At 38.8% G+C, this 25,966-nt stretch overlaps 1 protein-coding gene across 1 annotated transcript in view; it reads right to left on the bottom strand.

Annotated features, from left to right (window-relative positions):
- Window positions 1–23,578, bottom strand: part of Scox (Synthesis of cytochrome c oxidase) — a 55,447-nt gene extending 31,869 nt beyond the window's left edge. The window contains exons 1-4 of the mRNA XM_067148923.2: window positions 22,928–23,578; window positions 22,643–22,841; window positions 12,552–12,749; window positions 12,252–12,460 (exon numbers count right to left, since the gene is read on the bottom strand). Of these exons, the coding sequence (XP_067005024.2) occupies window positions 12,252–12,460; window positions 12,552–12,749; window positions 22,643–22,841; window positions 22,928–22,981 (660 nt within the window). The 5' untranslated portion in view covers window positions 22,982–23,578. The remainder of the gene's footprint in view (window positions 1–12,251; window positions 12,461–12,551; window positions 12,750–22,642; window positions 22,842–22,927) is intronic.
- Window positions 23,579–25,966: the final 2,388 nt, after the last annotated feature.

The following is a 25,966-nucleotide window of genomic DNA, read 5'->3' as shown; positions in this document are numbered from 1 at the left end:
AGTGAGCACGCTATATGTTGCTGATGCTAATGAGTTTCTGGCGGCTGTTAGGTCAAAGACGCTACTTAAGTGTTTATTTGTAACTCCAACTCTGTATAATAAGTTGGACTACAATTCTTCTACGAGATTATGTACAGTGGATGTGGTGATGCGTACAGAATCGAGATTCGGTAGTGGATGTGTGTTGGAGCACAGAGCTGATTCTTGGTCGAGGAAATCGTCGGCTGAGTATCCACTTTCAGTTGCAGAAACCTGAGGCGTTACACCAATCTGTGCGGCACTCGAGAAGAACTCAAGACGTCGATGAAGTGTGTAAATAAGGTTAGGGATGCTCTTCGTAAAGAAGGTTGCATCCGTACGTAGAGAAAGTCGTCGTACTTTTCTCTACCAGAATACGATTTTTGTTCTATAACAGTAGTGAGTGTAGTGGGACTCTTACCTGGAGGTATGTTAAGAAATGTATATATAGTATCAACAATTTTATTGATGGTTTGTAGTGTGTATATTTGCCTTTGTAAATGACAAACGAGTAGGTCTCGTCAAGTAATGATTTGGTTGTTGTTAGTAGTGTGTATATTGCCTTTGTAAACGACAAACGAGTAGGTCTCGTGAAGTAATGATTTGGTTGTTGTTAGTGGTGTGTATATTTGTTTTTGTAAACGACAAGCGAGTAGGTCTCGTGAGGTAATGATTAATGTTGGTTGTAGTTGTTTGTACGTTGCCTTTGCGGACGGCAATCAGGAGGGGGGCTCTTTAAGTGATGATTATTGTGGTATTTATTATATTTTTGTTTATTATTTTGGGAGTAAAGTTCTGGTATCAAACTTGCAGTAAATCTTTTTATCAGTGGAGTGAGGATGAACCTGGCATGCTACCTTCATCTAATTTCAGGGGTAAACAGGTATGGTTATGAAGTAAGTTTGGAGCTTCGTCAGCCTGATGACCGTCGCCTTGGGAGAGGGAGTTACTCATTGCTCTATATAGTTATATATTCCTGTAATTGTTTTACAGGTGGCACCCATTATCCTTGTTATTTACACTTAGTTGAGTCAACGTTTATCTGTTAAGTATGTCAATAGCTTGCGGTAGTTGCACAAACTCTTAGCGAGGTACCTCCGTGGTTGGTTCCGCGACCGGATATACATCTAGATCTGCTCCGTGGACCCAAGGTGAACACGGATTCCTCCGTTTATTGGAGGTATTTCCAGGACTTTGTTCGCCAATATCCGGCTGCGAGACTTATCTTCACGGATGGTTCTAAAATCGGAGATAATGTTGGTTGCTCTTTCGTCATTGATGACATGAGCACGAAGATCTCGCTTCCTAAATTATGTAGTGTGTATACTGCAGAGCTTTACGCCATCTTAGAGACTCTGCAGTTTGCACTAAGTGACAAAAGAAGCCACTTTCGTATGTGTACCGATTCGTTAAGTTCTCTGCAGTCTATTGAAGCCTGTTTCTCGCAACACCCACTGGTACAGCGGATACATGACCTTCTAGCCAGGTTATGGGATGCTGGCACCAGAATCACTTTTGCGTGGCTTCCAAGCCACATTGGGATTGCGGGAAATGAACTTGCGGATGAAGCTGCTAAGGAAGCTGTACTTTTACCTCCAAGACCAGTCAATGTACCTGCTAAGGATATTTGTTCTCAGCTACGTCGAACCATCTTGGCGTCCTGGGAATCGGAGTGGCTAGATATCCGAACTCCCAACAAGCTGAGAGCAATTAAGAAGACAACAACTGTGTGGCGGTCCTCTTTCCGACCTTCACAGAGAGAGGCCATAGTACTATGCAGGCTGAGGATAGGTCATTTACGATCCACACACTCTTATCTCCTTAAGAGGGAAGACCCCCCAGTGTGTTCTTGTGGTGCCGACTTCACCGTAGCCCACATCCTCACAGAGTGCGCCGATCTGTCTGGTCTAAGACGGAGCCTCGGCCTGCAGGAAACACTCGAACGCATATTAGCCGATGACGCAACTACTGCTGATCTCGTCATCTGCTTTATGTGCAACAGTGGACTTATCAAGGGTATATAAATTACAAGTGTACCGTTACTCAGGGAACGTATGTTCCCTTTTGATATGTTAGTAATCCGTTCGGCCTAATTCTATAATTGTTTTTTGTTTTATTTTGTATTATGTTTCCAAATTCCTTTGTTGAATAAATAATTTTGTTTTATATTTTAAAATTCTTTTCCACTTATTTGTTCAGAGAGGATGATTACCTCGTACTTCCTCTTAAAACAAAAATCACCACCACCACCACCACCACCACCACCACCACCACCACCACCACCACCACCACCACCACCACCACCTGTCAACTGTTTAAAGCTGGCAGCTTTGTTGATATCCTACAAGTGAAGTGGTTTTGTCTTGTGATATGGTTATTAAGGATATGTGTGTATTAATTTGTGTATATATGGGAATAAAATTAATTGTACCAACTGACAGCATCTCGTGTGCGTCTTTGTGAGTACGTTAATTGTCAGAGACTGTTTACAGACTGAGCTCACATGATCCCACCACTCGTGTGTCCAACGCCAGCATGAAGCTCTTAAGTCAATCTTCAATTCCCAAAGAGGAGGCTAAACATCTGTCTTTTTTTTTTTTTGCAATTTGCTTTACGTCGCACCGACATAGATATGTCTTACGGCGACGATGGGATAGGAAAGGTCTAGGAATTGGAAGGAAGCGGCCGTGGCCTTAATTGAGGTACAGCCCCGGCATTTGCCTGGTGTGAAAATGGGAAACCACGGAAAACCATCCTCAGGGCTGCCAACAGTGGGGCTCGAATCCACTATCTCCTGATTACTGAATACTCTGCCTAAGATCCATAAAGAAGATGTTCCCCTCAGACCTATTGTTAGTGCGATAGGTTTTCCTACATATGCTCTGGCTAAATACCTAAGCAAATTGCTTCAGCCACACATAGGATGTAGTGAATCATGTCAGAGACTCTCGGTATTTCGTCAACAAGCTGTCAACCATAACCCTTCAACCTAATGCACTTTTGGTGAGTTTCAATGTGGAATCCTTGTTCACTATAGTGCCGATTGAATCGGTCATGTCCCTCAGTGAACATCTGTTCCCTGAGGACATTACTAAGCTATTTTACCACTGGATGACTTCCACCTATTTCTTCTGGGGTGGGAATTTTTATGAACAGACGGATGAAGTGGCTGTGGGAAGTCCACTTTCGCCCGTAGTGGCTAATTTCTTTATGGAGCATTTTGAGAAGGAGGCTATTGCTTTGGCGCCTGTCAATCCTATGATATGGTGGAGGTATATTGATGATGCATTTGTGGTCTGGGCAGAAGGTCCTGAGAAACTTCATCTATTTCTAAACCACCTAAATCAGCAACGTCCTTCAATTAAATTCACTGTGGAGATAGAGTCGGACGGATGCCTTCCTTTCCTGGATGTTCTATTAAGAAAGAAATCGGACAGCTCCTTAGAACATACCATCTATTGTAAGCCTATCCACACAAATTGCTATCTTCATGCAGATTCTCACCACCATCCAGCACAAAAATAAGGCATTCACACGACACTCGCCAAGAACAAATTATCACACGATAATTTATTCTATTATCACCACCTAATCAATACAAGCCAAGTCTCTTGCAACTCGCCAAAAGGGCGAGACGAATTTGTGAGCCATCAAATATCCAGATGGAGATGGACACACTCAATGTCACGTTCAAGGGTAATAGTTACAGCGATTTGCAGATTCATAGAGCCCTGCATCCCAGAGAAACGACCAAGCAAAGCTCACAGAAGGAAGAAGTGAAGCGAACTGCCTACTTGCCTAATATTCACAACACCACAGATTAAATTGCCAAGGTCCTCCGCAAACATAAAAACCGTGTTTGGCACCGCCACTAAAATTGCTCACGGTCGGGGTAAAACCAAGGACAAATTGTCCCCACTTTTACATCCTGGGGTATACCAAATTCCCTGTACTTGCGGTAAGGTATACATTGGCCAAACATGCCTGTCCATTGGTGCCCATATCAAGGAACATGAACGTAATATTCGTCTCAACCAGTCAGACAAATCAGCAATAGCTGACCACGCCCTATCGCCGGGTCATGATGTCATGTTCCAAGATGCTCGAGCTCTTTCCCACACTAGACACTACAGGTCCAGGATTATACGGGAAACTGCGGAAATATGTAGAAATCCTAACAATTTCAACAGGGACACTGGCTATCAATTAAGTAATACCTGGTTGCCAGCCATTAAGGATTTACGTAGGTCTTACAAAGTGACACACTATTTTGTCCGCCAGTGTACTTAATACAACTTATCCAGAAGCTAATGACCATACATAAAAGTAATTAATTAACTGTAGTAACTATTAATGCTACTGCAATGAGCATGAGTACTTCACCACTGCTGTATGGCTTATCTAAACTTAAGGAAGCTTCCCTGTACCTTCACTGTTGTTATTTTGTCTCAGTGTTTTCCAAATTTGTACGTTCCTCATCGTCAGATGTTTCATTCCAGGTTCGTGTCAATGTCATACACCTGTCTATGTCATATGTTACGTACACATGTTATGTGACCCTCTTAGACTTATTCTGATGGTTCAGTCACCTTCCACTTCGAACGCGGTAGCGCTGTACCGCGTCCGGGAAGCCGACTGGTGATGAATGAACGTACCATTTCCACTTCTATTATAACGCCTAAATTCAAAAGCTCATTGTTTAAGAAGCCTTTCACGTGAACAGTCGAGATTTTCTTCTGATGATGCAGAGCACATTCCTCTGCGAAACTTAAAGAATTTCACCTTATTTTCTTGACATGGCATAAGCCCAAAAGTCTATATCATGTCTTAAAAGGTTTTATTGCCGGTCGATGCAAGAAAACGAGTGCCTATCACTTACAGTTGAAACGAGTCTCTTTAAGTTTATTTATGATACGTAACCATCAAATTCTTCTCTAAAACTGCAAAATACAAATTAGAAACCGCCCTAATGTAACAATCAATGTAATTAATGGAAAAATTTCCTCTAATAATTGGTGTTTAATTACGATTCTGTTTTTACAAAGTGACCCACTTTTTTGTCCGCCGGTGTACTTAATACAACTTATCCAGAAACTAATGACCAGGGGTAGAAAAAAGTAGAAATAATTCAGTGACCAGCCCCTTTTTATCAGGAGCCAACACATTTTTTGCAAATAAACATTATTAAAACCACAGGTTAGACTAGGATAAAGCTATGTATTGTTTTTGAAATGTGTCCCTAAGTAGTCTAGTCTATCAATTCATATAAGAATGGAATAGAAACAATTTATATTTTAAGAAATACTAACCCAAATAGTCAGCAGTCACCTTTAAGGTCAGCATCTTTTGAAATTATACTACAAGTGCCTGTTTGATTTCCCACCAAAATACCAACGATCAATACATTTTGTTGTATCAATGTCCTTTATAGATGGTGTATTCAAAGATATCAATGAGATCACTTAAGTTCTTCACAGCAAGCTTGCTTCGCAGTTTGTGTTTAATAATATTCACTGTGCTGAACCCTCGCTCACACGATGAGGTCGATACAGGAATTGTTGCCACTATACTGAGGAGCTTTCCTAAAATCGGAAATCGTCCTTTCATAGTCCGCGATTTTTCAAGTAGATCATTCAGTGGAAGATCTTTCCAAACTATTTTGAACTCATACCACTCGCTCAGTCTGTCTTCTACGTTGTTCTCCTCAATTTGAAGGTGTTTTGAAAAATGAGTGGCAAGAAGCTGTATTTCACTGTTGCCATAATTTTCAAATTGTTTTCCTGAAGGCCAGGAATATGTGTCAAAAACACCAGTGGCACTTTGAATATCTTCATTTTGAAGAAATGTGTCTTTCAGAAAGTTAATCCCACTTGCCAAAATATGTTCATTGTCGCTCGTGAAATTCTTATCCGACACACCTAATAACTGTATTCCACTGAAAACTCCTGAAAGTGTTGCAGCAGAAACAAATTTTTCTTCCATTGGGCCCTTGGTGTTGTGAAGTTGCTGCAATGAATTAATTGCATTATTTACATGCACTCTTATCTGACTTAAAAACAAGTGAAAGTCTTTTGAATATACTCAGATAATCATGCAAGAAGTGAATTGTGATGACAAATTTTAAAGTCCTTGATCTTCTTTAGAAGACCTTTGGCCGTGATTCCTTCTTCACCTTTCCTTTCAGAAATATTCTCTAAATGCTCCACTAGGCATTCCCAGTCTTTGACAACTGCATGCAAAGCATTTAATTTGCTTGCTACCCATCTAACTTGGTGTAAGTACTGCAATTTAGGTATTACACATTCCAGTAACTCCGAAATTTTCTTCAGTTCGCGAAGTCGTTTTGGCGAATGACGATAAAACTTGTATAGTCTCCTGAATGTAGAATCAATTTCATCAATGATTTTAAGTTTCACATTTTTCAGTGAGTGAAGAACGGTGAGTTGGAGTTGATGTGCAACACAATGAACGTTTACCAAGTTCTCAAGTTTTTCAGATATTTTTGTTACCAAACCATTACGACCACCAATCATACAGGGTGCTCCATCAGTCCCTATACCGATTAGTTTTGTACCTGTGAAGAGTTCTCCAAGCCCTAACTGAAGCAATTCTGTTTCCAAAGCTTCCATATAGCCATCACTTGTTTCATCTTCCAATGACACAATAGAAAGAAATGTCTCCTTCACCTTATTTTCTTTTGAAAAACGAACGTAAAGTATCAGCTCCTCATCATCAGATTTATCTGTTGATCCATCGAGTAAGATACTGACATAAGAACTTTCCTTAATTTCACATACCAAATCTTCACGAAGATCTGAGGCAATGTATGAAATAAATTCTCTGCATTGTTTATCATTCACATACTTCTCTGAATCAGTAACATTCAACTTGCTCAACAATGCAACCAAACCTTTAAAATCAGTGTAGGCTCTCTTATTTTTTGCAATATGATACGATGCCATGAACAATGCGTTCATATGCTGTAACATATTAGCATCCATTTTCTTTACGCACTTAGCTAAAGGTCCACATTCGGGATTTTTCTTGAAACTTTCAGCCTCCTGACACTTCAAGTGAGGATAGGATTTTTCATGTTTTTTAAAGGTTTCCAGCTTAAATGGTCCTGAAAATCCGGATACAACTTTAGAATTTTGGTTGGCAATACTAGGAAATTTACTGCACAATTCACACTTCGCAATTCCTTCTTCATAATACAGCCACGGCAGTTATTCAAGCCACGATTGCTGAAATTTCCGTTTGCCCGACAATTGAAATTTCGATGTAGGCTATTTTAAATGTTTGACTTATCATTATTTTGAACACCATAAATTTCACTCTGGTCATTGTCATCCTGAACATTACAATTGGCACTTCCATCAAGAGTTTTCTCACATTCACTCGCTTCTGTATCACTTTGTGTTACATTTACCGGGCGGTACACCTCCACGCCGCTTATTTAAACCTTGCGCCAGTTGAAACTCCCCTACCGGGAGAAGTCTGAACTTGGTCTTATGTGTTAATTTTCAAGTTACCCTGAAGATGCCACTACTTGGAAATTTTGAAGTTTCTGAACTGTGTTGTTTTCGATGTATTTTTGTTTTGCTTGTAGTAAGAAGTGTGAACATTCTCTTCTAGAGGACACTACTGAAGAACTACAACAATGCACCCTAGTGCGAAGTGAAAGAACTGTTTTTTTTGGAGAAAATTTAATTTCAAAAGTTTGTTCTTTGCTAAATTTCTTTCAGTCATTGTTTAAGTTGGCAATATTAACCCTTTCTTTCCCCTTGTTTTGAATCTAGCCAATCCCGAATTTCTTTAATTAATTTTCCACCAATAATGTGTTTCTTCGTCATATTGTGTAGGGGTTCTCTTTATCCACCAATAAAATGATTGTGGGCGGGTGTTTTCCTTCCTGAAACGCCTCGAACTTTCCGTGAGAGTATATAAACTGCTGATTTTAGGGTCTCTGCGCCACTTCAGTACCATCTTTCAGTGTGTAAAGTACATAGCAGGGGGCGGGAAGCGCCTCTTTCTTCGGGGAGCAGTTCTACTCCAAGGTAATGGCCTTTTAATAACTTCTTTTCTTGCTAGCTCAGCAGTTTAACTCTCGGGGCGGGTCCGAAGCGTTTCTACCATGTAACCTTTTCCTAAAATGTAACTACTCTTAGCATCTATTATCTTTTAAAGCTACATATTGGGATAGAGAGTGTTTTACCCTCTCGAGCTCCCACTCCTTTTGTTTTGAGGTGAACTTATTTCTCACTACCGATTCTTCCTTTATGTAATGTAAATTGTTCTTTTCTAAAGTCACCTCAGTAGTATGGGATTAGCCCTTGCATTAGTGGCCTAGTGCCAGATTAGGGTTTTAAACAGTGTATTAGGAGTGCAGATCGCCTCCTCTCCATTGTTATTTTAGAGGTCAAGTAATTAACCTTTTTCTCACTTAATAGACCTCAGTAGGTTGGGTATGTTACCCCTGTGTATATGTCCTTTGAGGACAACTTGAAGGTGGAGTTTGGTGTGGCCTTTGATAGGCTTAAAGTTGAGAGCGAGTGGCTCTTTTTCGAAAATTGAGTGTTGTATGCCTCGAGGAGGCTTTACTGTGTAATTTGGAGCAAGTGCTCCTGGGCTTGATTGGGGTCTTCGGCCCCTTTGTTGACTTCGGTATATCGTAATGCTGGGCTAATTGCTCAGAATTGTGTGTCTGGCTCTCGGAGCCCAAATCCTGTAATTGTACATTCTCGATTAGTGGTTTTGCTACTCTGTACCTGCCATTATTGTTATTTCTTGTTTTTTGCTAAGAAAATATAACCTTGTTAAATTTTACGTTAACTTTAATTTCGTAGTTTGAGACCCGTTCACACCCGCACCTTCTTTCACCTCTACCTACCACAAAAACACGGTAACGAAGAAATCTGAAAGAGTACACTGTTTTTTACTCACATCAGTCAATTTGTGTGGCTTTGTTCATTTCATTTTGTCAATTTTCTGAAGTATAACACAGAAACATAAAACACATAATAGACTACAATACATCACCAGCGTTAAATGGCTTTAGAGTTCGCAGGCTTCGATGTCTGATGCAACACTGCCAATTTTCCACTACCGCACAGGAATGAAAACAACTGTATTATTTTCTAAAGTGCAAACTGCTCAATACAAATATGCTGTAATTAAATTAAAAGTGAAAATACAAGAATTGATAAACCATCATTCCGTATGTTTTAAATGCAAAGAATGAATTCCATGGGAATTTATCAGCACTGCTTTGGAGGCAATAGTTTAGGAACGGCTAGGTTGGCTATTCTAGTCCCTTTTGTTCTAGCGCTTGACATTCAGGAGCCGTCATCGGCTAAAATCGTGCATTACGTCGTGGCAGGATATTTACACACACCCTCCCTTTGCTTGACCTTTTTGAAACTAAGGTTTTTCACTTTCCTCGAGCTCAGAGTATTAAGGAGTATTGTGAACATAATTATAGGCTCACGCTCACAATGCTACTGCGTGCGCAGTTTATTATCAGTTCTAATGCTACTTCGTACACCTGCATCATTTCTAACATCCTAAAGAGAAAATAAGTGGCTAATATTATTATAAAAGGCATACATCTACTTACAAATATTCACATTATCATATCGTTATGATGGAAGCCCATATAATACTGTAGATGCAGAAGTTACATGTAAATATCACTGCATCACTTGAATGTTTCATCTTAAAATGACGATTCAATTTTCTATAATTAAAGCATGTTCAACACATGTTGAGCACACCAAGTTATTCACGACTACTTTAGAATTAAATAATACACTAGCTTCATTAAGAATTTCACTCAAGAATTCTCAAAAATGAAATTAAGTCATCATTATAACAAACTTCATCTGACTACCACAAGCTACAGATTGAGAGAAAGCATATTTTTGCGCGGGATCTTCGGGAAAGCATACACTACAAGAAACGAAAGAAAGTCTAGCCTGTCTATAATTAGAGGACGTACTGGCAGAACATACTGGGCACACAAAGTTATTCATGACTCTTTTATAATTCAATAATACAGTAAATTAATAATTTCATTCCCAGATTCTCAAATAATCTAAGGTGAGCGAAACTTGTGACGACACGATGCGTTCGACTCTATGAGCCGAGTAACAACAAATATTAACCGATGACGGCTCCTGAATGTCAGTCGCTAGACGGAAGTTGGCTAGTCACGAGAACGAAGGTGGTAATGCGATGTTCGTGGAATTATTTAATGTAGTAGTCCTCTGCATTTCTCCACATGTCCACATGAAAGGCTACTTGTTTGACGGGTTACAACGATGTCTCTCATGATTGCGAGGCAGCTCTCGCGCAGAACTGAAACGTCAAGTTCCAAAGTACGAAGCGCCAATTACAGAATTTCAAGACTGCCAAAAGCAGTGAAAATGTTTATTGCAGATATTAGAACATATGAGCTACAGTAAACACGAGAAACACCGTAAGTTACGACTTGTTACTTTACAAAGTGGTGGGGACTTACATGTAAGGGAACTCCGGATTTTGGAAAATAAATTTTCAAAACCAAATTTCAAAATTCAGGCGCCATGGCGCCCGGTATTTTTCAACCCCTGCTAATGACCATACATAAAAGTAATTAAGTAATTAATTGTAGTAACTACTAATGCTACTGCAATGAGCATGAGTACTTCACCACTGCTGTATGGCTTATCTAAAGTCCCAGAAGTAATTTTTTAGCCTTTACTTCCTTGAAACCTTTTACAACATTCATCATAATATCCCTTTCCCACTATCATTTAAAAAAATTTTCTCCTGCAGGAAAGTATTCATTTTTGTTACACTAACCTAGAAGAGACTGATTCTATGATCGAATCAAAATTTTTCACCATATGTAAAATGTTACTGAGCACACATACAGCTTTTCTCTGTCGCTGACCCCTTTGAAGCATACGACAAGCTATAATCTGCTTATTTATTATTATTTATCGTATGGCATATATATACAGAAACAGGAAAGCAAGTACATTATATTTTAATGTCCAAAGTTGTTATCCACTCTAGAGCCTCTGTATTGGTCTCTAGAAAATCAAACCAATCCCAGGGTAGGCTCTTCTGCTACACTCCTTTACAATGTGTTCGATGGTTTTAAAAGGAGCACCACAGTCACATTCGGGGGATTATATCTTTCCCCATTTATACAGGGACGCAGCACAGACTCCATGACCACATTGAATCCCATGAAGGATGGTCAAAGTTCTTCTTGGGAGATCAGACCTCGAATTAGGTGGGAAGAAAGGCCAGAGATGTTCACCTGTTTTTGAGATCCATTCTTCCTTCCATTGGGCATAGGGGTTGAAATTATCTTCTGTGAGCTTCTGAGCAATCTTAACTGGCGGATTTCTAGATTTCAACCGGTTCCTCTGAAGGTCAGAAATATTGGAGTGGGTGGGCAAGTCAGGGTTCTCATTTATCTTGGAGTATTCTCTCAACAGTGCTTGTGCTCTATGGAATAAAGGAGGCATGATATTGCTCAAGACAGGAAGCCAGTGGGTATTACACCTGAAATAATCCTCATTGTGTTGTTGAGTTGAGTGTGCACAAGTTTCACATGGCAGCTGTTGATCCACACAGGGGCACTATTCTGCCGCAGAGAAAACTCAATCAAGGGCAGAACATCTCAAGGTAGTTGAAGAAGCACCCCAGGTTGTACCACACAACTTCTGCTGTATTTACTAGATGTTGCCTGAAGGAGTGTGTCTGATCTAATGTTATACCTAAGTACTTCGGGTAGTTATTGTGTCTGAGGACATTACCGTTAAAAGACACTTGGAGAGTACAGCTTGCCATTTTGTTATTTAGATGAAAGCAGGACACCTCAGTTTTGTTGGTGTTTGGTTGGAGTCTCCATTTCCAAAAACTGTCACTAAGAATGGAAAGGTCATCAGTTAAAATGTTCTCCGTTTCTTTCAGGTTACTATGACTGCTATTTATTTTAGTACATTTCTGCAATTCACATACGGTAAAACCACACACATATCTAAGCTCAATAAATAAACTCTGAAGCATGATTCATGACAAGTATTTAGCACAGCTTGATAAGTCAGCATGCTTTGGTATCATCTGATAAAGACTCTTTCTAGTATCTAGAAAATGTGACCTAGTCATCAACAATGCCTTTTATCTCATAAAAGGAAGATTATGTTTAAAAAAGAAATAGCAGGCTTCACAGAACTTACTATGTAATCATCTTCATGATCTCGTGGTCCAGCACTGAAATACACTCTATATGCCCTACACACTTTTTCCACTTGCTCCAGAGTTCCAGTGAGACCAATAAGTTTTGATGAAAACTCTTTTATATACTGTCCAACTACAGCCGGAGTATCTCGAACAGGATCCACAGTTATGAAAATAGGTTGCACGTTTTCAGCTGAAGGATCGTTGTCTGGAACAAACAACGGCAAGACATTTTAGTAGGCCATGACGTCTAGTATACTTTACATACAAAATTTCAAACCATCTAGGCACCAACTCACCTATTTTATCAACAACGGTTACCATTTTTTCAATTTCATCTGGACATATGTCTGGACAGTGCGTGAAACCAAAATAAATGAGCAGCCACTGACCAAGGAAATCATCACTCTTCCGTAATTGATTGTTGTGATCAACTAGCTCAAATTTGCCTCCAATAGCTGCTTTACCTAACGAGCGCTGTCTTTCTTTCATTAGAGCTAACAAATAACAGAAAATATATAAATTACTACTTTAGTCAAAAGCGCATTAAATATATTTATACCGTTATAGGTTAAGTAATTCCAAGTCTAAGTAAAATTAGTAATAGCAAACATGTTAATAAGGTGAACAAATAGATACACATAAAATGCACTGTTTAAAGGTGTGTATATACACAAGTAATCCCTGTATGTTTTTTCTTTCTTCAAAGTTTTGCGGCAAGAATTTGTGGTGAGGGTATTATTTGCATCAAGGTTTGTACAGTACTCCTGACTTACAGAAATCTGGAAGTTGGTATTTTTCCACCCATTCAATTGGCAAATCTGTTCCCTAAATACCAAGAAGCGTGCTGTGCACATATCGTGTTATTTACATGATATGAGTTTAAGCATTATCACATGTTTTAGATGACCAGTGCGAGTTCTCATTGCAGGCCATTCATGGCTAAAGAAAAGCTGCTCAATTCTAGATATTATCTCCCGTTTAGAGTTACATTGGTCATCCAAGATGGTACCCAGATATTTGAGAGAAGACACTTGCTCAAACATTTTATCTTTTATTGTGAGATTTGTCCGAATTGTCTTCTTAGAGAACACCATCAGTTTCGTCTTTGAGGGGTTAACATATAATCCACACTCGTCACTATACTGAACTAAGGAGTTTATCATGCACTGAAGGGCAGGCATGTCATCAGCTATGACAACAGTATCATCTGCATATCTGATGATGATTTTCCAGTTAATTTTGATCCCACCATAGTCTACCAGTATTTCTTTAAAGATTGCCTCTGGCGGATAACCTTGCTGATCGAAGCAGTTTCTGAAGTTCCTTGATCAGTTTTGACATTTGCAAACTGACTCCAGTACAGGTTACTGATTATACGTAAGTCACCGGAGTCGATACCTGTTGATCTCAGAATCTCTATCAGCTTATTGTGCCTGACACAATCAAAAGCTTTCTTATAGTCTATAAAACATGCATAGACATCAACATTCATATCTCTGCACCTCTGTAACAACATATTTAACTACAAGAGTGCCTCACGTGTACCGACGCCTTTTCGGAAACCGAACTGATTCTGATACATGTGGGATTCACATTTTTTGTATATTCAGGACCGGTTTTGACACATATTTGGTGCCATCATCAGCCGATTGAAAAAACAGGGCAAGAAGTATACAATTATCAACACAAAAAAACACATTAAAGGATAACTGTAACACATATAACACTTTCATGAAGAAGTGATCAACTGAAGTTCATATACTTTTTACACTCTTGCTGTGAGCGTTAAAGGAACTGAAGGATACAAGTAAAATGTAACACTTTTCCACGAAGATAAGGTGGTGTTTTTTTTTTTTGCTTTGTTTTTTGTGGAGATCGTAAGCAATGTGACGTTCTTGAGCACTCTTGCTGCGAGCTTTGAAGTCAATATATTAGATTAGATCTTGAGATTAAAAAGGATCTTGAAGGATGCAGCTTAATTTACAATTGTTGCTAGGCAAGAATACGCTTTTTGCTAGGTAACGAATAACATGCTTTTGTTTTTGGTACTTCTAACGGTGGATAGGGATATATATAAAAACTTCTAGAGTATATTGTAGGATATGAACTTACAGTATTGATATGGATTTATGAGATCTATAGAAAAAGGAAAATAAGTTAGAAATAAAAACATGGAAAAATGGTAAGATAAGTAATACTATGACGCTCACCTTGTTTAGCTTGCCATAAAGTATAAGAGGAAGTAAGAACAGAAACTGAGCAGACGTAGGGGAAAGAGGGAGGGGGGGGGGGGTAAGAGGAGTTGTCTAAGGTGGATCAGGGGGTGTTGTGGTAGGGGCAAGTAGCGCGAGAAGGTGTTGTGTATAACACGGAACTTGTCAACTTGAAGCTTTTGAAAACTAAGATAAGGAAGTCAAGAACGATGTTCGGTTTTTCAGACAAGTAGTTAAGGATTCGGTTAGGATTAAAAAATTGATCGAGGTGTATTAAACAATTTTCAGTGATATCAAGAAGAGGGCCTTTGTTTAGGATAATTTCAATATCTTGGTCTAATGTAGTGAAATGATGTTTGTCGTCCTGCATGTGTTGCCCTATTGCTGAAAATTTATTGTATTTTATTGCGTTAACATGTTCTGAGTATCTAATTTTGAAGTTGTGTCCTGTTTGTCGTGTGTAAGAAGAATTACAAGTATTGCATTTAAAATGGTATATGCCTGACCGTGAAAAGATATTAGTTCTGTTTAATGAACTGGAGTTATATATCACTTCCATGTTTCTATTGTTAGTTCGATAGAAAATTTTGGAATTATGTTTTTTGAAGATATTGGCAATGCTGTAGACATTTTCATTGAAGGTGAAGGTAGAGTAAACTGCTGGTTTAGGTTTGTCATTTAATAGCATTGTATTTGTTCGGTGTTTAAATTTATTGATTATTCGTTCAATAAAAAATCTGCTGTAACCATTAAATTTAGTGATGGAGCGGATGATATTAAGTTCTTTATTTAAATTATCTTTAGATGAAGGTATTTTGAAAGCATGGTTAACCATATTGTTGTAAGAGGCACACTTATGTGATTGTGGGTGTGAGTAATCTTGTCTTATGGTAGTAGCTGTTTGTGTGGGTTTCCTGTAAATCATATAAAATAAAGAATAAGGTAGTCTGCTAATTGTTATATCTAGAAAGTTGACTGATCTGTTGGATTCAGTTTCAAGGGTGAATTTAATATGGGGATCAATCTTGTTGAGATTATTTAGACTGGAGGATGCATTAATAATCCTATCATCTAGAATTACCAATGTGTCATCCACGTATCTTGCCCAAAACACTATATTCTTGAAATTATCATTGTTATAGATTAAAGTGTGTTCCAAAAATCTAAATCTAAGTATATCTCTACCAAGATCCCCGAGGCCAGTGATCCCATTGCCAAGCCATCTTGTTGGTATATTGTCAAATGTGAAAAAATTGTTATTGACTACCAATTTTAAGACAGTCATGAAATCAAGAATCTCAAATTTACTCAGGTGACTATATGTATTCAAGTTTCTTTCAATAATGGGAAATAATTTTTTTGGTATTAACGCTAGGGTACATGTTGACAATATCGAAAGAATGTAAAGAATGTTGTGGTTGAATTTCAAAGTTAATCAATTTCTCAATTAGCTCTATAGTGCTCTTAATAGATTTTTTCGATAAAAACTTATAATTATTCTTTAGAAATTTCTGAATGAATTGGACTAATTTGTATAGCGGGCTGGGTCTGTAATTAATGATCGGGCAAATGGGGACATCAGCCTTGTGGATCTTACAGGGAAAGCTTTTGCAGTTGGCAGACCCGGATTCATGTTCAATAACTTTGTTTTCTCATGATCGGTAAATAGGAAAGAGGTGTTCTTTAATGTTTGTTTAAGAAGACGTTGAATCTGTTGAGTTGGGTCAATTATGAAGTTTTTAACTTTAAATAAACTGGGCGATAGCTCTAAATGCAGATCACTGATGAGTGACTGACTGAACTCCCTTCTATCAAACTAGTTAGCAATTTCACCAACATGTCTAAAACGCCAGTAATCAGGAACAATGCATTCCCAGAGCTTACATGTAACATATGTCAAGCTGACTGGCCAGAAATTATCTATGTTTACCACCCTTCTGTTTATACATGGAGGCTACTTATAGCAAACACCCCATTCATTTGGTACAGTTCCTTCATGCAAACAGTAAGTACTTCAGATATGGTACTACAGGGACTTTTTTTTTTGGCTTGCTCCGCAGCACCACTCAGAGCATGGCACGGCTGGCGCAATGACACTCCGTCGCTAACCGATATAATGTGCGTTTTTCCTTCCCACTACTCACAGCAATTCACGCTTATCTAAATCCATTTCTAGTGGAAACTATTAGTCTACAACCTACCTGGCATTACATTTGATGTTCAAAATGTTGTCCTCAGCTGTCAAACACGCCTGACACCTCGTAAGTAGGTTTGCAGACACTCGATGAATCTCAGCCCGTGTGATGTTCAAAATAACTTATGTAATGTTCTCTTGCAGTTCCTCTCTTGTATGAGGGTTGTTCACATACACTTTTCCCTTCAGCATCCCCCATAGGTAATAATCACAGGGATTTAAATCAGGAGATCCAGGGGGATAATTAACCACACAATTTTCGAAAACTTCCTGTATTACCTACATAGACCGATTAGCAGTGTGTGCCGTTGCATTATCTTGCATGAAGTAACCATTACTCCTTTCTTCTTCCGTCAGCTCTTGAAAGAATGGTCTGAGAATGACGTCTATACATTGATCATCATTTATTGTTTCACGGGAAATTATAGGCCCTATAATTCTGCTGGCACTTATTGCACACCAAACTCCTATCTTTACATCATAAAGTGGATGGACATGCAGCTGTGGGGATTTTCTGCACATCAGTAGCGATTGTTTTGACTATTTACATAGCCACTTACGTGTAGCCATGCCTCATCACTATAAAATAAAAGTTATGGGTCAATATACCCATCGTAAACTGACTGAAGCAACCAGTTACAATACCGAACCCTAGCGAAACTGTCAGGTCCTCTTAAATATTGGACAAGGATGGGTTTGTACGGTTTTGCATTTAACAGTTTTGTTGCTTTGTGGGCAGAAGATAATGACACATTAGCTTGTACAGCGAGACGTGACAGGGATTTTGCTGGAGTTCTTTCCAAGAGAGCTCATATTTCGTCAAACTTTTCCTCTGTTAAAAAGGTTCGTCTCCTGAGTGATTTCTTGTTAAGAATGGACCCGGTGGTGCGGAATCCGTACTTCTACGGGGAGGGAGGATGTCAGGAAATTTGCGAATGAATCGGAAGTGGCATTCTGTATAAGAAGAATGCTTTGCATAGCACAACACAATGAATACAGGCTGTTCGACTGTATACATCACTCGTTAAACATATGATTAGTATTCCTACATAAACTACTCTATTTTAAAGCGAACACATTTAACACGCTACCAATACCGCAGATGTTGAACTAAACTATTGCTGTGAAGCAATGGTTATCGCTATCGTACCGCATTATCGTCTTCCATGCATGTTCCCCTGACACACGGAGCAAGCCAGAAAAAGACCCTGCATATCCCAACCCACAGAAATCTGATTAATTCCAGCTGCTTTTCTAGTTTTCAACATTGGTATCTTTTTTTAATATCTTTGTTATAGGTAAATTTTGCTCTCTCAACGATGCATGTGTTTCTACATTCGTCCCTGTTTTTATCTCCTCGTGAGATATATTATTTAATGTAACACCTTGTGTAAAAAATGGGTTAAATGAATGGAGTTACATCACGTTCAAGATCATGCTTTCACGTCTTTGAAAAATGAAATTTACCGTTGGTCTTTATAGCTATTGTTGAGAGTGAAGGAGAATTTCCTGTTGTGTATGTTTATCAGGAACTCAAGGGAGACTTCATTATTTAATCGGAACATAGAAAAATGGTGAACTCTTCTCAGAAGAACTCTTAAGGTTTCACTTTACTTTGTCCTGCCTGCTGGCTCTTCAGAAATGTGTGCGCGTGTGTTTTATACTCAGGAATCATTCAAGAAGAATATTTTCGCACTGCAAGATGTGTGGTTAAGGTTATTTTTTAACATGTATAACTTTTGCTTTCTCAACGATTCATTTGTTTCTATATTCATCCATGTTTTTATCTCCTTGCAAGATTTGTATTGTTTAATGTAACACCTTGTGTAATATGAATGCCTACACACTGGCCTATTTTCCCATTTTTTGGCTGATGATGACGCCCACACAGCGTCGAAACTAGTCCCAAGTGCAAATACATGTTATAAATAAACTATAACAATTTTGTATTGAAAAGGTGGACCCTTTCTAGTTTTTCCTATCTTCCATTCTCAGTTCAATACGGACCAAAAATGAAACTCTTATGTTTAAATAAAAAAAGGTAAATTTCAGTACTTCACTAGTATTAGTCATCACCTCTACCTGTACATATTCTGAAATATCAGAGAACTTTTAATAAAACAATCTGTTTACACACAGCATAAAGTTTGTGGTAATAAACTGTACTTCAGCACCGATTTCATAACTCTGAGATGCTTAACAATAGAGAAGTTTCCTGAAAATCAGTTGGAGTTGACTGTTTAGCCTTTGGGGATGACAATGTGGTTCTGTCAGAGTCAATAGAGAAGACACGGAACCAAATTGCCCAATTCCAGGAAGAAGCAAGTAAGGCAAGCCTACGGATCTCCTTCGAGAAGACACAATACATCAAAACAGCACCCAGAAGGATGACAGTTCAGAGAGAAAGGATTCAGGAACTGGAGAAATTCAAATATCTGGGGGAGTGCATAGACAATAACCTGTCAGAAAGAGAGGCACTGTTATCAAGAATTGATGATGATTGACGTTTGTTGTTTAAAGGGGCCTAACATCGAGGTCATCGGCCCCTAATGGTACGAAATGAGACGAAATGAAATGACAACTTAAAATTCCATAATCCTCCACTGACCAGAATTCAAAGCATGAGGACGAAGAATGAACGGATGGACGGATATGAATTAAAAATGGTCAGTGGATCCAACCCACAGTGCCTCACATGCACAGAAGCTGGCACAAAACAATAGTATTACTGACCAAGGGACTGCTTCTATAGCATGATGTGGAATCGATTATTTGTAGAGTCAAAACGGGTCCAAAATCAAGGTCATCAGCCCCTCATAATGGTATTTATCGCTAGGAAAGTAGAACCACGCTATGTGCAATGTTGCGGTACTAATCAAAAGTAGCGGAGACTTGCGGTATTCCACTGTTCACAGGTAGTGTAATGCGCACATGTAACACAGACCTATAGTGTCTCGCACACTGCGGCGCCACAAACAGGCAACGCAAACCTAAGGCGCTCCTCTCATAAGTGGACTAACCACAAGGACTCATACTATCCAGTGGAAATACTCACATAGTGGGAACGGAGCATAGGTAAAGCAGAACCATGGTGTCGCTCATCCCACAGTGTTGCTCATATAGGGGTATGAATCACAGGTACTGTAGGACCCTCCTCTTGATTCACACAATGTCGCTACTTATCACCAACCTATTGCGTACCTAATATAGTGGTACTACGCGCAAGTTAATGCGACCCATGGCGTTCCCTGCATGATGGTACTAATTACAAGTAGTCTCATGGTTCTAAATGGATCATCCCTTGGCCGCCCCTTTTAGTCACCTCTTATGACAGGCAGGGGATACCGTGGGTGTATTCTTTGTCTGCGTCCCCCACCCACAGGGGGTTGTGTGTTTGGTCCGCAAGAGGTATTTTATTTCCCTCAAGTCCGCCGGCAAGCCGGTTTGGACCCCCCTATCCACCCCGTGGGAAGAGCCACGTGGGAGTATCACCTCTCCCCCTGCTACGTCAGTGTAGTAGGTTCGTAGTGTTATCAAGAATTAACAAGATGAACTTTGCATACAAACTGACTAGAACACTTACAACAAGAATACCTCGATCAATGCAAAACTCGAGACACTTCCAGACAGGGATCCGCCCGGAGGCTTTATATACAGCTGAAAGTTTGAACCTGATAAAAACAAGATTGGTCAAGAAGTTGGAACTAATGGAGAGAAAGATTCTTTGTAAAATACTGGGATTCCAAAGAACAGAGGATGGATCATACAGAAAGAAAGGAAACTAAGAATTATATTTCAAGGTGGAAAAGATCTTAGATACCATCTGGAACAGGAGAGCCGTGTTCTTTGGACATATCTATGCAATGAACCCAGGAAGACTGACCAATCAGATAATAAGATTTTTTTGAGATCAGGAAAACTACTGTGCGCTGGTACCAGGAGGTGAAGAAGGACCTGGAAAAAATGGGAATACAAGGAACGGAAATCAGCAACAGGGATGCTTACAAGTTGAGGATCAAGGCCACAAAGAGATTTCAAGAAAAAGTTAGATCCCGTTCCTAAGCGCCATGGACAGAAGAAAGGAGGAGATTGCAGAGTGAAAGGATGAAGGAGAAATGGGCGAGGATTAAAGCCTGGAAACAGATGAAGATGAATTTGAATTAACGTGGTCCATAGTCAGCCAAAATGAAATAATAATAATAATAATAATAATAATAATAATAATAATAATAATAATAATAATGTGGCTTCAACTAAGCTACCAAACTGCAGACCTTCGGAAGTGGTAAAGTCCTAACGACCAATTTCAACATTGTGTTACTGCTGCTCTCTGCCAGCAAAAGCAGAATTCTAATGGGTGGTTCCCATGGCTGAGTAAATTTAATTTTGTTGGATGACACAAAGTGTGCCCTCGGAGGCTTTAACATGCAAACAACATTATACTGTGCCAAGATTTTTTACCACCCTTCAAAAATCAACCAAGTTATCTCAGCTGCGATCGAACTCATGAATGTGGGATCATGAGTTACACACTCTACTGCAAGTACACCAAAGCAGCTAGTTATTCACAATTTTAATCTGACATAATAAATTCTTCCCCCGAAATAAACTATGCAACAATCATAATAACAAATAAATATCATGGTGATATCATGGTGGACAGCACTGCAAGACACCAAAGAGTAACATATGTATTAGAGTATTCATGAATAAAAATAGTTTAATCATTCTCTAATCATTGAGGAATCATGCCTTTAAATATGTTCTATGTAGTTTTTGACATGTCAAATACTGTACCTTCCTGTACACTGTAAGCTAAGGTTCTATAATCATACAGATGGATATAAACCTATTTATTTAAATTTGTAGGTTTTTCCAGGATGGAAGTGGAGATTATTGTTTTAAGATGAAATACAACTGTGCAACCATCCTAGTTTCTCCAGCAAGGCAACAAAGTAGGCCTAAGTGAAAATGCATCGAGGTGTAGGTAAGTCAATGGGATAAGCTTGCAGTCAAGGCGAACAAACAACCTCCTTTTCCTGGATATTTCTTATACTGTAGCCTTCTGTCCGCCATCTGGCTGATATTTTCAATATTTCCAAAATACCATCCACTTGGGAGAATAGTAGTTTCAAATGTCATATTTTGGCAATTTGCCATTCAGAACTGCCTAAAAAGGCTGAACAGTTTATAACTCTGCCAGGACATAATAAATATGTCAAAGGAGATTCTTTTTCCTTAATTTCAGCACTGTGATCAAATGGCAGTAATAGCCGTGAACATAGATTTAGTGAAAGATGAACTATTACCTTTTCAACTTTAGATTACTTTCCCCAGCATGTTCTAATATGTAATTCATATAATTTGAAATTAAATATTATATGAAATCAATACATGACTTTTATACTTTTTACATTTTGGGGCACCATGTTCTTGTTATGAAATCTACCTGCAGTTGCAAATCAATAGTGTAACTTACTGTAAGAAAAACAACTCTCAGGAAATAATTATTGTTATATCAAACTTCTGTTATATGGAAGTAAAAGGTCAGTGGCACTGCATCTGTTCAAGATGTGGCACTCACTGTACCTGGTACCATGTGTCAAGTTGCAAACAACGACTGGAAAATTTTGTAATGAAGATTGGTGTAATTTAATTCTTTACACGCTGTTCACATTAAATCATTTATTTATGTGTAAACTAGCGGTAATAGGCAAAACAGTCCTTGATGCTGGGTTGTTTGAGACAAATGGAGGAAGTGCCCATACAGGATACATTTGACAATAATAGTCTTGAACACGGAGGTTTGGAGAAGAGACTTAGCTACACCACAGAGCAAGTTGCAAATGGAGGATTGCGGAGGTGCTTAGTTCATTCAAAGAGGCTTGCAGACTCAACACTGCAAGGCATAACCGTTTATAATAAAGCCTTAAATGTATTTAACAATAAATATGCAAGCAACATAAGAACAAAGTCTCACCTAGTTCCTTCTCTCGCTTTAAGTACAACATGAACCCCAAAAGACCCCCAGCAATACCAGCAGTAACACCCAGCGTTTTCCAAGTTACGGGCCCTCTACCTTTACCTGGTTCTCTCTTCCCCAAAGATTGATCAGTTGATTGACTGAAAGATTTTCCAAGCAAACCTGGTAGTGGGCTACTCAATGGATAGCCATTTACCTAAGGGGGAAAAAAAGAAGGGCAGTTTACAGAACAGGTCAAGAAAGCAAGTTCTTCATGATGGCACAAGTAATATACGGACTTACCATACTTCTACCACACCAAGATATTATTCGACTCTTTCTAATAAAGACAGACATCTTCAAATATATAATTTAATAAAGAAACCAGTCATCAATCTTCCATCAGAGGTACATCACACACTACTCATCCGTACAAAGGTGATATCAGTTACAGTTAGCTACCCATTTGCGGGATTTCTTCCATGACTAGTCAATGTACGGCTCCGAATATTACATCATTTCCACACAATTTCACGGGTAACTATTTAGACTGCATACGAGACAGATGCTTTAGGGAATTTATCGGACCGGTAGCTTACATAAATGTTGTAAAACTTCTCAATACTTAAAATTCACATCATAGTTTGACTGGGATAAGGCATCTGAAAAAAGTAAATAACATACAACTTCAAGTCTTTCAATCAAACAAACGCACTTAACCTAACAAATATCCTGAAGATCCATTCGTTTGGCTCTTGTTCTGTTCTGTTCGTGAAGTTGATATGGGCTCGTTATTTCACCCAGACACAATACTATATTATATTTGTACTAGTTCCACACGCGCACACAATTCCAATAAAGTAGTACACCAATGCAGTTTACAATGTTTTCTGAGTACGAAGTACTTGAAGATTGAGGGAAGTAGACCATGCAGCGGACCTTCTCTTACATGATCCTTGCAGCGGACTCACAAAATGGGTTCAAAGCACTTGAAGTAGTTCAGGAAAAGACGTAGCACCTAGACAACTGAGAGTGAGGAAATACGTATACAAGACTAGGAGATATAGGAAAAGCACAGGGACACAAGGTACTTGCTTGCTTGCTGATGCTTATGGGCTGTGTCTACGACATTTCACCCAGTCAATACTCGCTTATTCATGTAAACACACTGGTATAAATGAAAACTTCAGTTCAATAATCGTTACTTGAGCTTGCAAGTAGAAAAACACAAAACACTGAACTTCACTATATCACATAACAACCCGATTTGGCGAGAGGAGACTGCTGTTATACGGGAAACTTCCAATCTTGCAATCACACTGCGTCTAAAGGCCGGTCTCCACTGATTAACATTTAGCAACAACATGTTAAATGTTAAAAGTGTTAAATGTTAACTGGTGACACCATCAGCATGTTAAATGTTAAATGTCAAATACTGCTTCATTTAACATTGTGTCCACACTTAATAAACATGTTAAACTTAACATCCTTTGTTTATATACAGGTAGTTCATCATATCAATTTATGGTAAAACATTTAGATGGTGTCTAGTATTTTTAAATAAGGACAATGGACTCAGATGAAGAGGAACTGGCCTTTGTTATTGCCACTGTTGCAATTTAGAAAAGCAGTTTTATTAGGCACATTTCCTTCCCTCACTCTGCTCATTGCTTCAAAAGCAAACCACTTTGAAGTATAAACTTCGTCAGCTCCCGACTACCGAATTTTCTGAACTTTCTGCAATTCTTGACTGTACTGGGAGCGGAGGGACGCTAGTTTTTTTTTCTTTTCCATTTACTCGCGGGAACAATTATAGATATTTTCGAGCTCCTGGAAACTGTCTGCTTTCTTCGCTTTATATCTGTATTCCTCTGATGAGACATCCCATAAATAAGGCCTTTCTATTATATCATTAATTAAGTCCAGATTAATCTTCTTGCTCTACTCCATTCCTGACTATACATTTTAGTATAGTGCAGAGAGAACGACACACGTGCGTGTACTGTATTTGTAGCTTATAACAAAGAGAAGGATTGTTGCGGAGTGTTGTAATTATAATCCTACTTCATGAGGAGCACGTCGTTTGCGTCGTTTAGGTTATGTGTTGGCATGGAAACATCATGGAAGTTGCCGAAGCTGTGCCGACAACGCACGAACAACGAATTGACTTGACATGTTTTCCACTTGGAGCGGAAAACACGCCAACATGTTAAAAGTGTTAACTCAACATTCTGAGTAAACATGCAAAGTCAATTGGAAGACACAATCACAATATACATGTCAACTGTAACATGTTAAATTCAACATGTTGGTGTTAAATGTTAAACAGTGGAGACCGGCCTTAAAGCTTCACCCACACGAAGAATCCAAAATAGCACTCACAAGTAATACACTGATGATGAGGAATCACTCAAATAGAACCTTCTAAAGCATGAGCACTTCTCACCCTATATTGTAGATAGAATTATAACACGATATTGGCCTCATCTAGAAACAAATTTAGCACCCGAATAATCTCGACTGTAGGATTACAGAGCAAACAAGAAACACTGGTAGGAAAAACCTGCTTGAGTCGCTTGAGATTATTCAGAAGTTTTTTACGGGGGTTAGTATATAAAGAACATTCAAAGAAAATGTGATTGGGGTCGCCATTACGGATATCTGTACCACACAAACAGTTTGTATCCTGCGTTAAATGGAAACGTGATCGATATTGTGGTGTAAGGGCATGATTAAACCGTAACCTAATGATGTTAATAATATGTCGTCTAGTATAAGATCCTCGTATAAACCAAGGTTTAACTAAAAGCGTTGGTTGTAAATGATAATAGAAGTTACCTTTGACTTGTGCCGTCTGTCGAAAGAAATTCTGCCAGTCTTGGTGCCCCTCCTGTCGGATAACAACTACATAATCAGAAGCCGGAACAATATTGTTAGTATTCGGCACAGGAAGACGAGAAGCTTGTTTTGCAAAACAATCTGCTTTTTCATTACCGTCTATACCAACATGACCTGGTACCCATACTAAAGTTATGGAAATACCGACGTTGTCCAGCATATAAAGGAGACTCTTGACATTGTAAATATACCAATTATAAGATAACTCATACGAAACCAAAGATTGTAAGGCACTCAGCGAATCCGTATAGATTGTAGCTCGAGTATATCCCTGTCGCTGAACAAAAAGTAAAGCTTGCTGTATGGCGAATAGCTCCGCCGTAAAAATCGAACAGTCATGAGGCAAACCATATTGTTCTTTAACATTTATAGAAGGTATATAATAAGCGGAACCAACTCCATTAGTGTTCTTTGCCCCATCTGTAAAAATGTTTATGCTTCGTG

Source organism: Anabrus simplex, chromosome 6, assembly GCF_040414725.1.
Source record: "Anabrus simplex isolate iqAnaSimp1 chromosome 6, ASM4041472v1, whole genome shotgun sequence".
Classification (NCBI taxonomy): Eukaryota; Metazoa; Arthropoda; class Insecta; order Orthoptera; family Tettigoniidae; genus Anabrus; species Anabrus simplex.
Note: the sequence above shows the minus strand (reverse complement) of the source record. Positions and strands in the feature narration are given on the sequence as shown.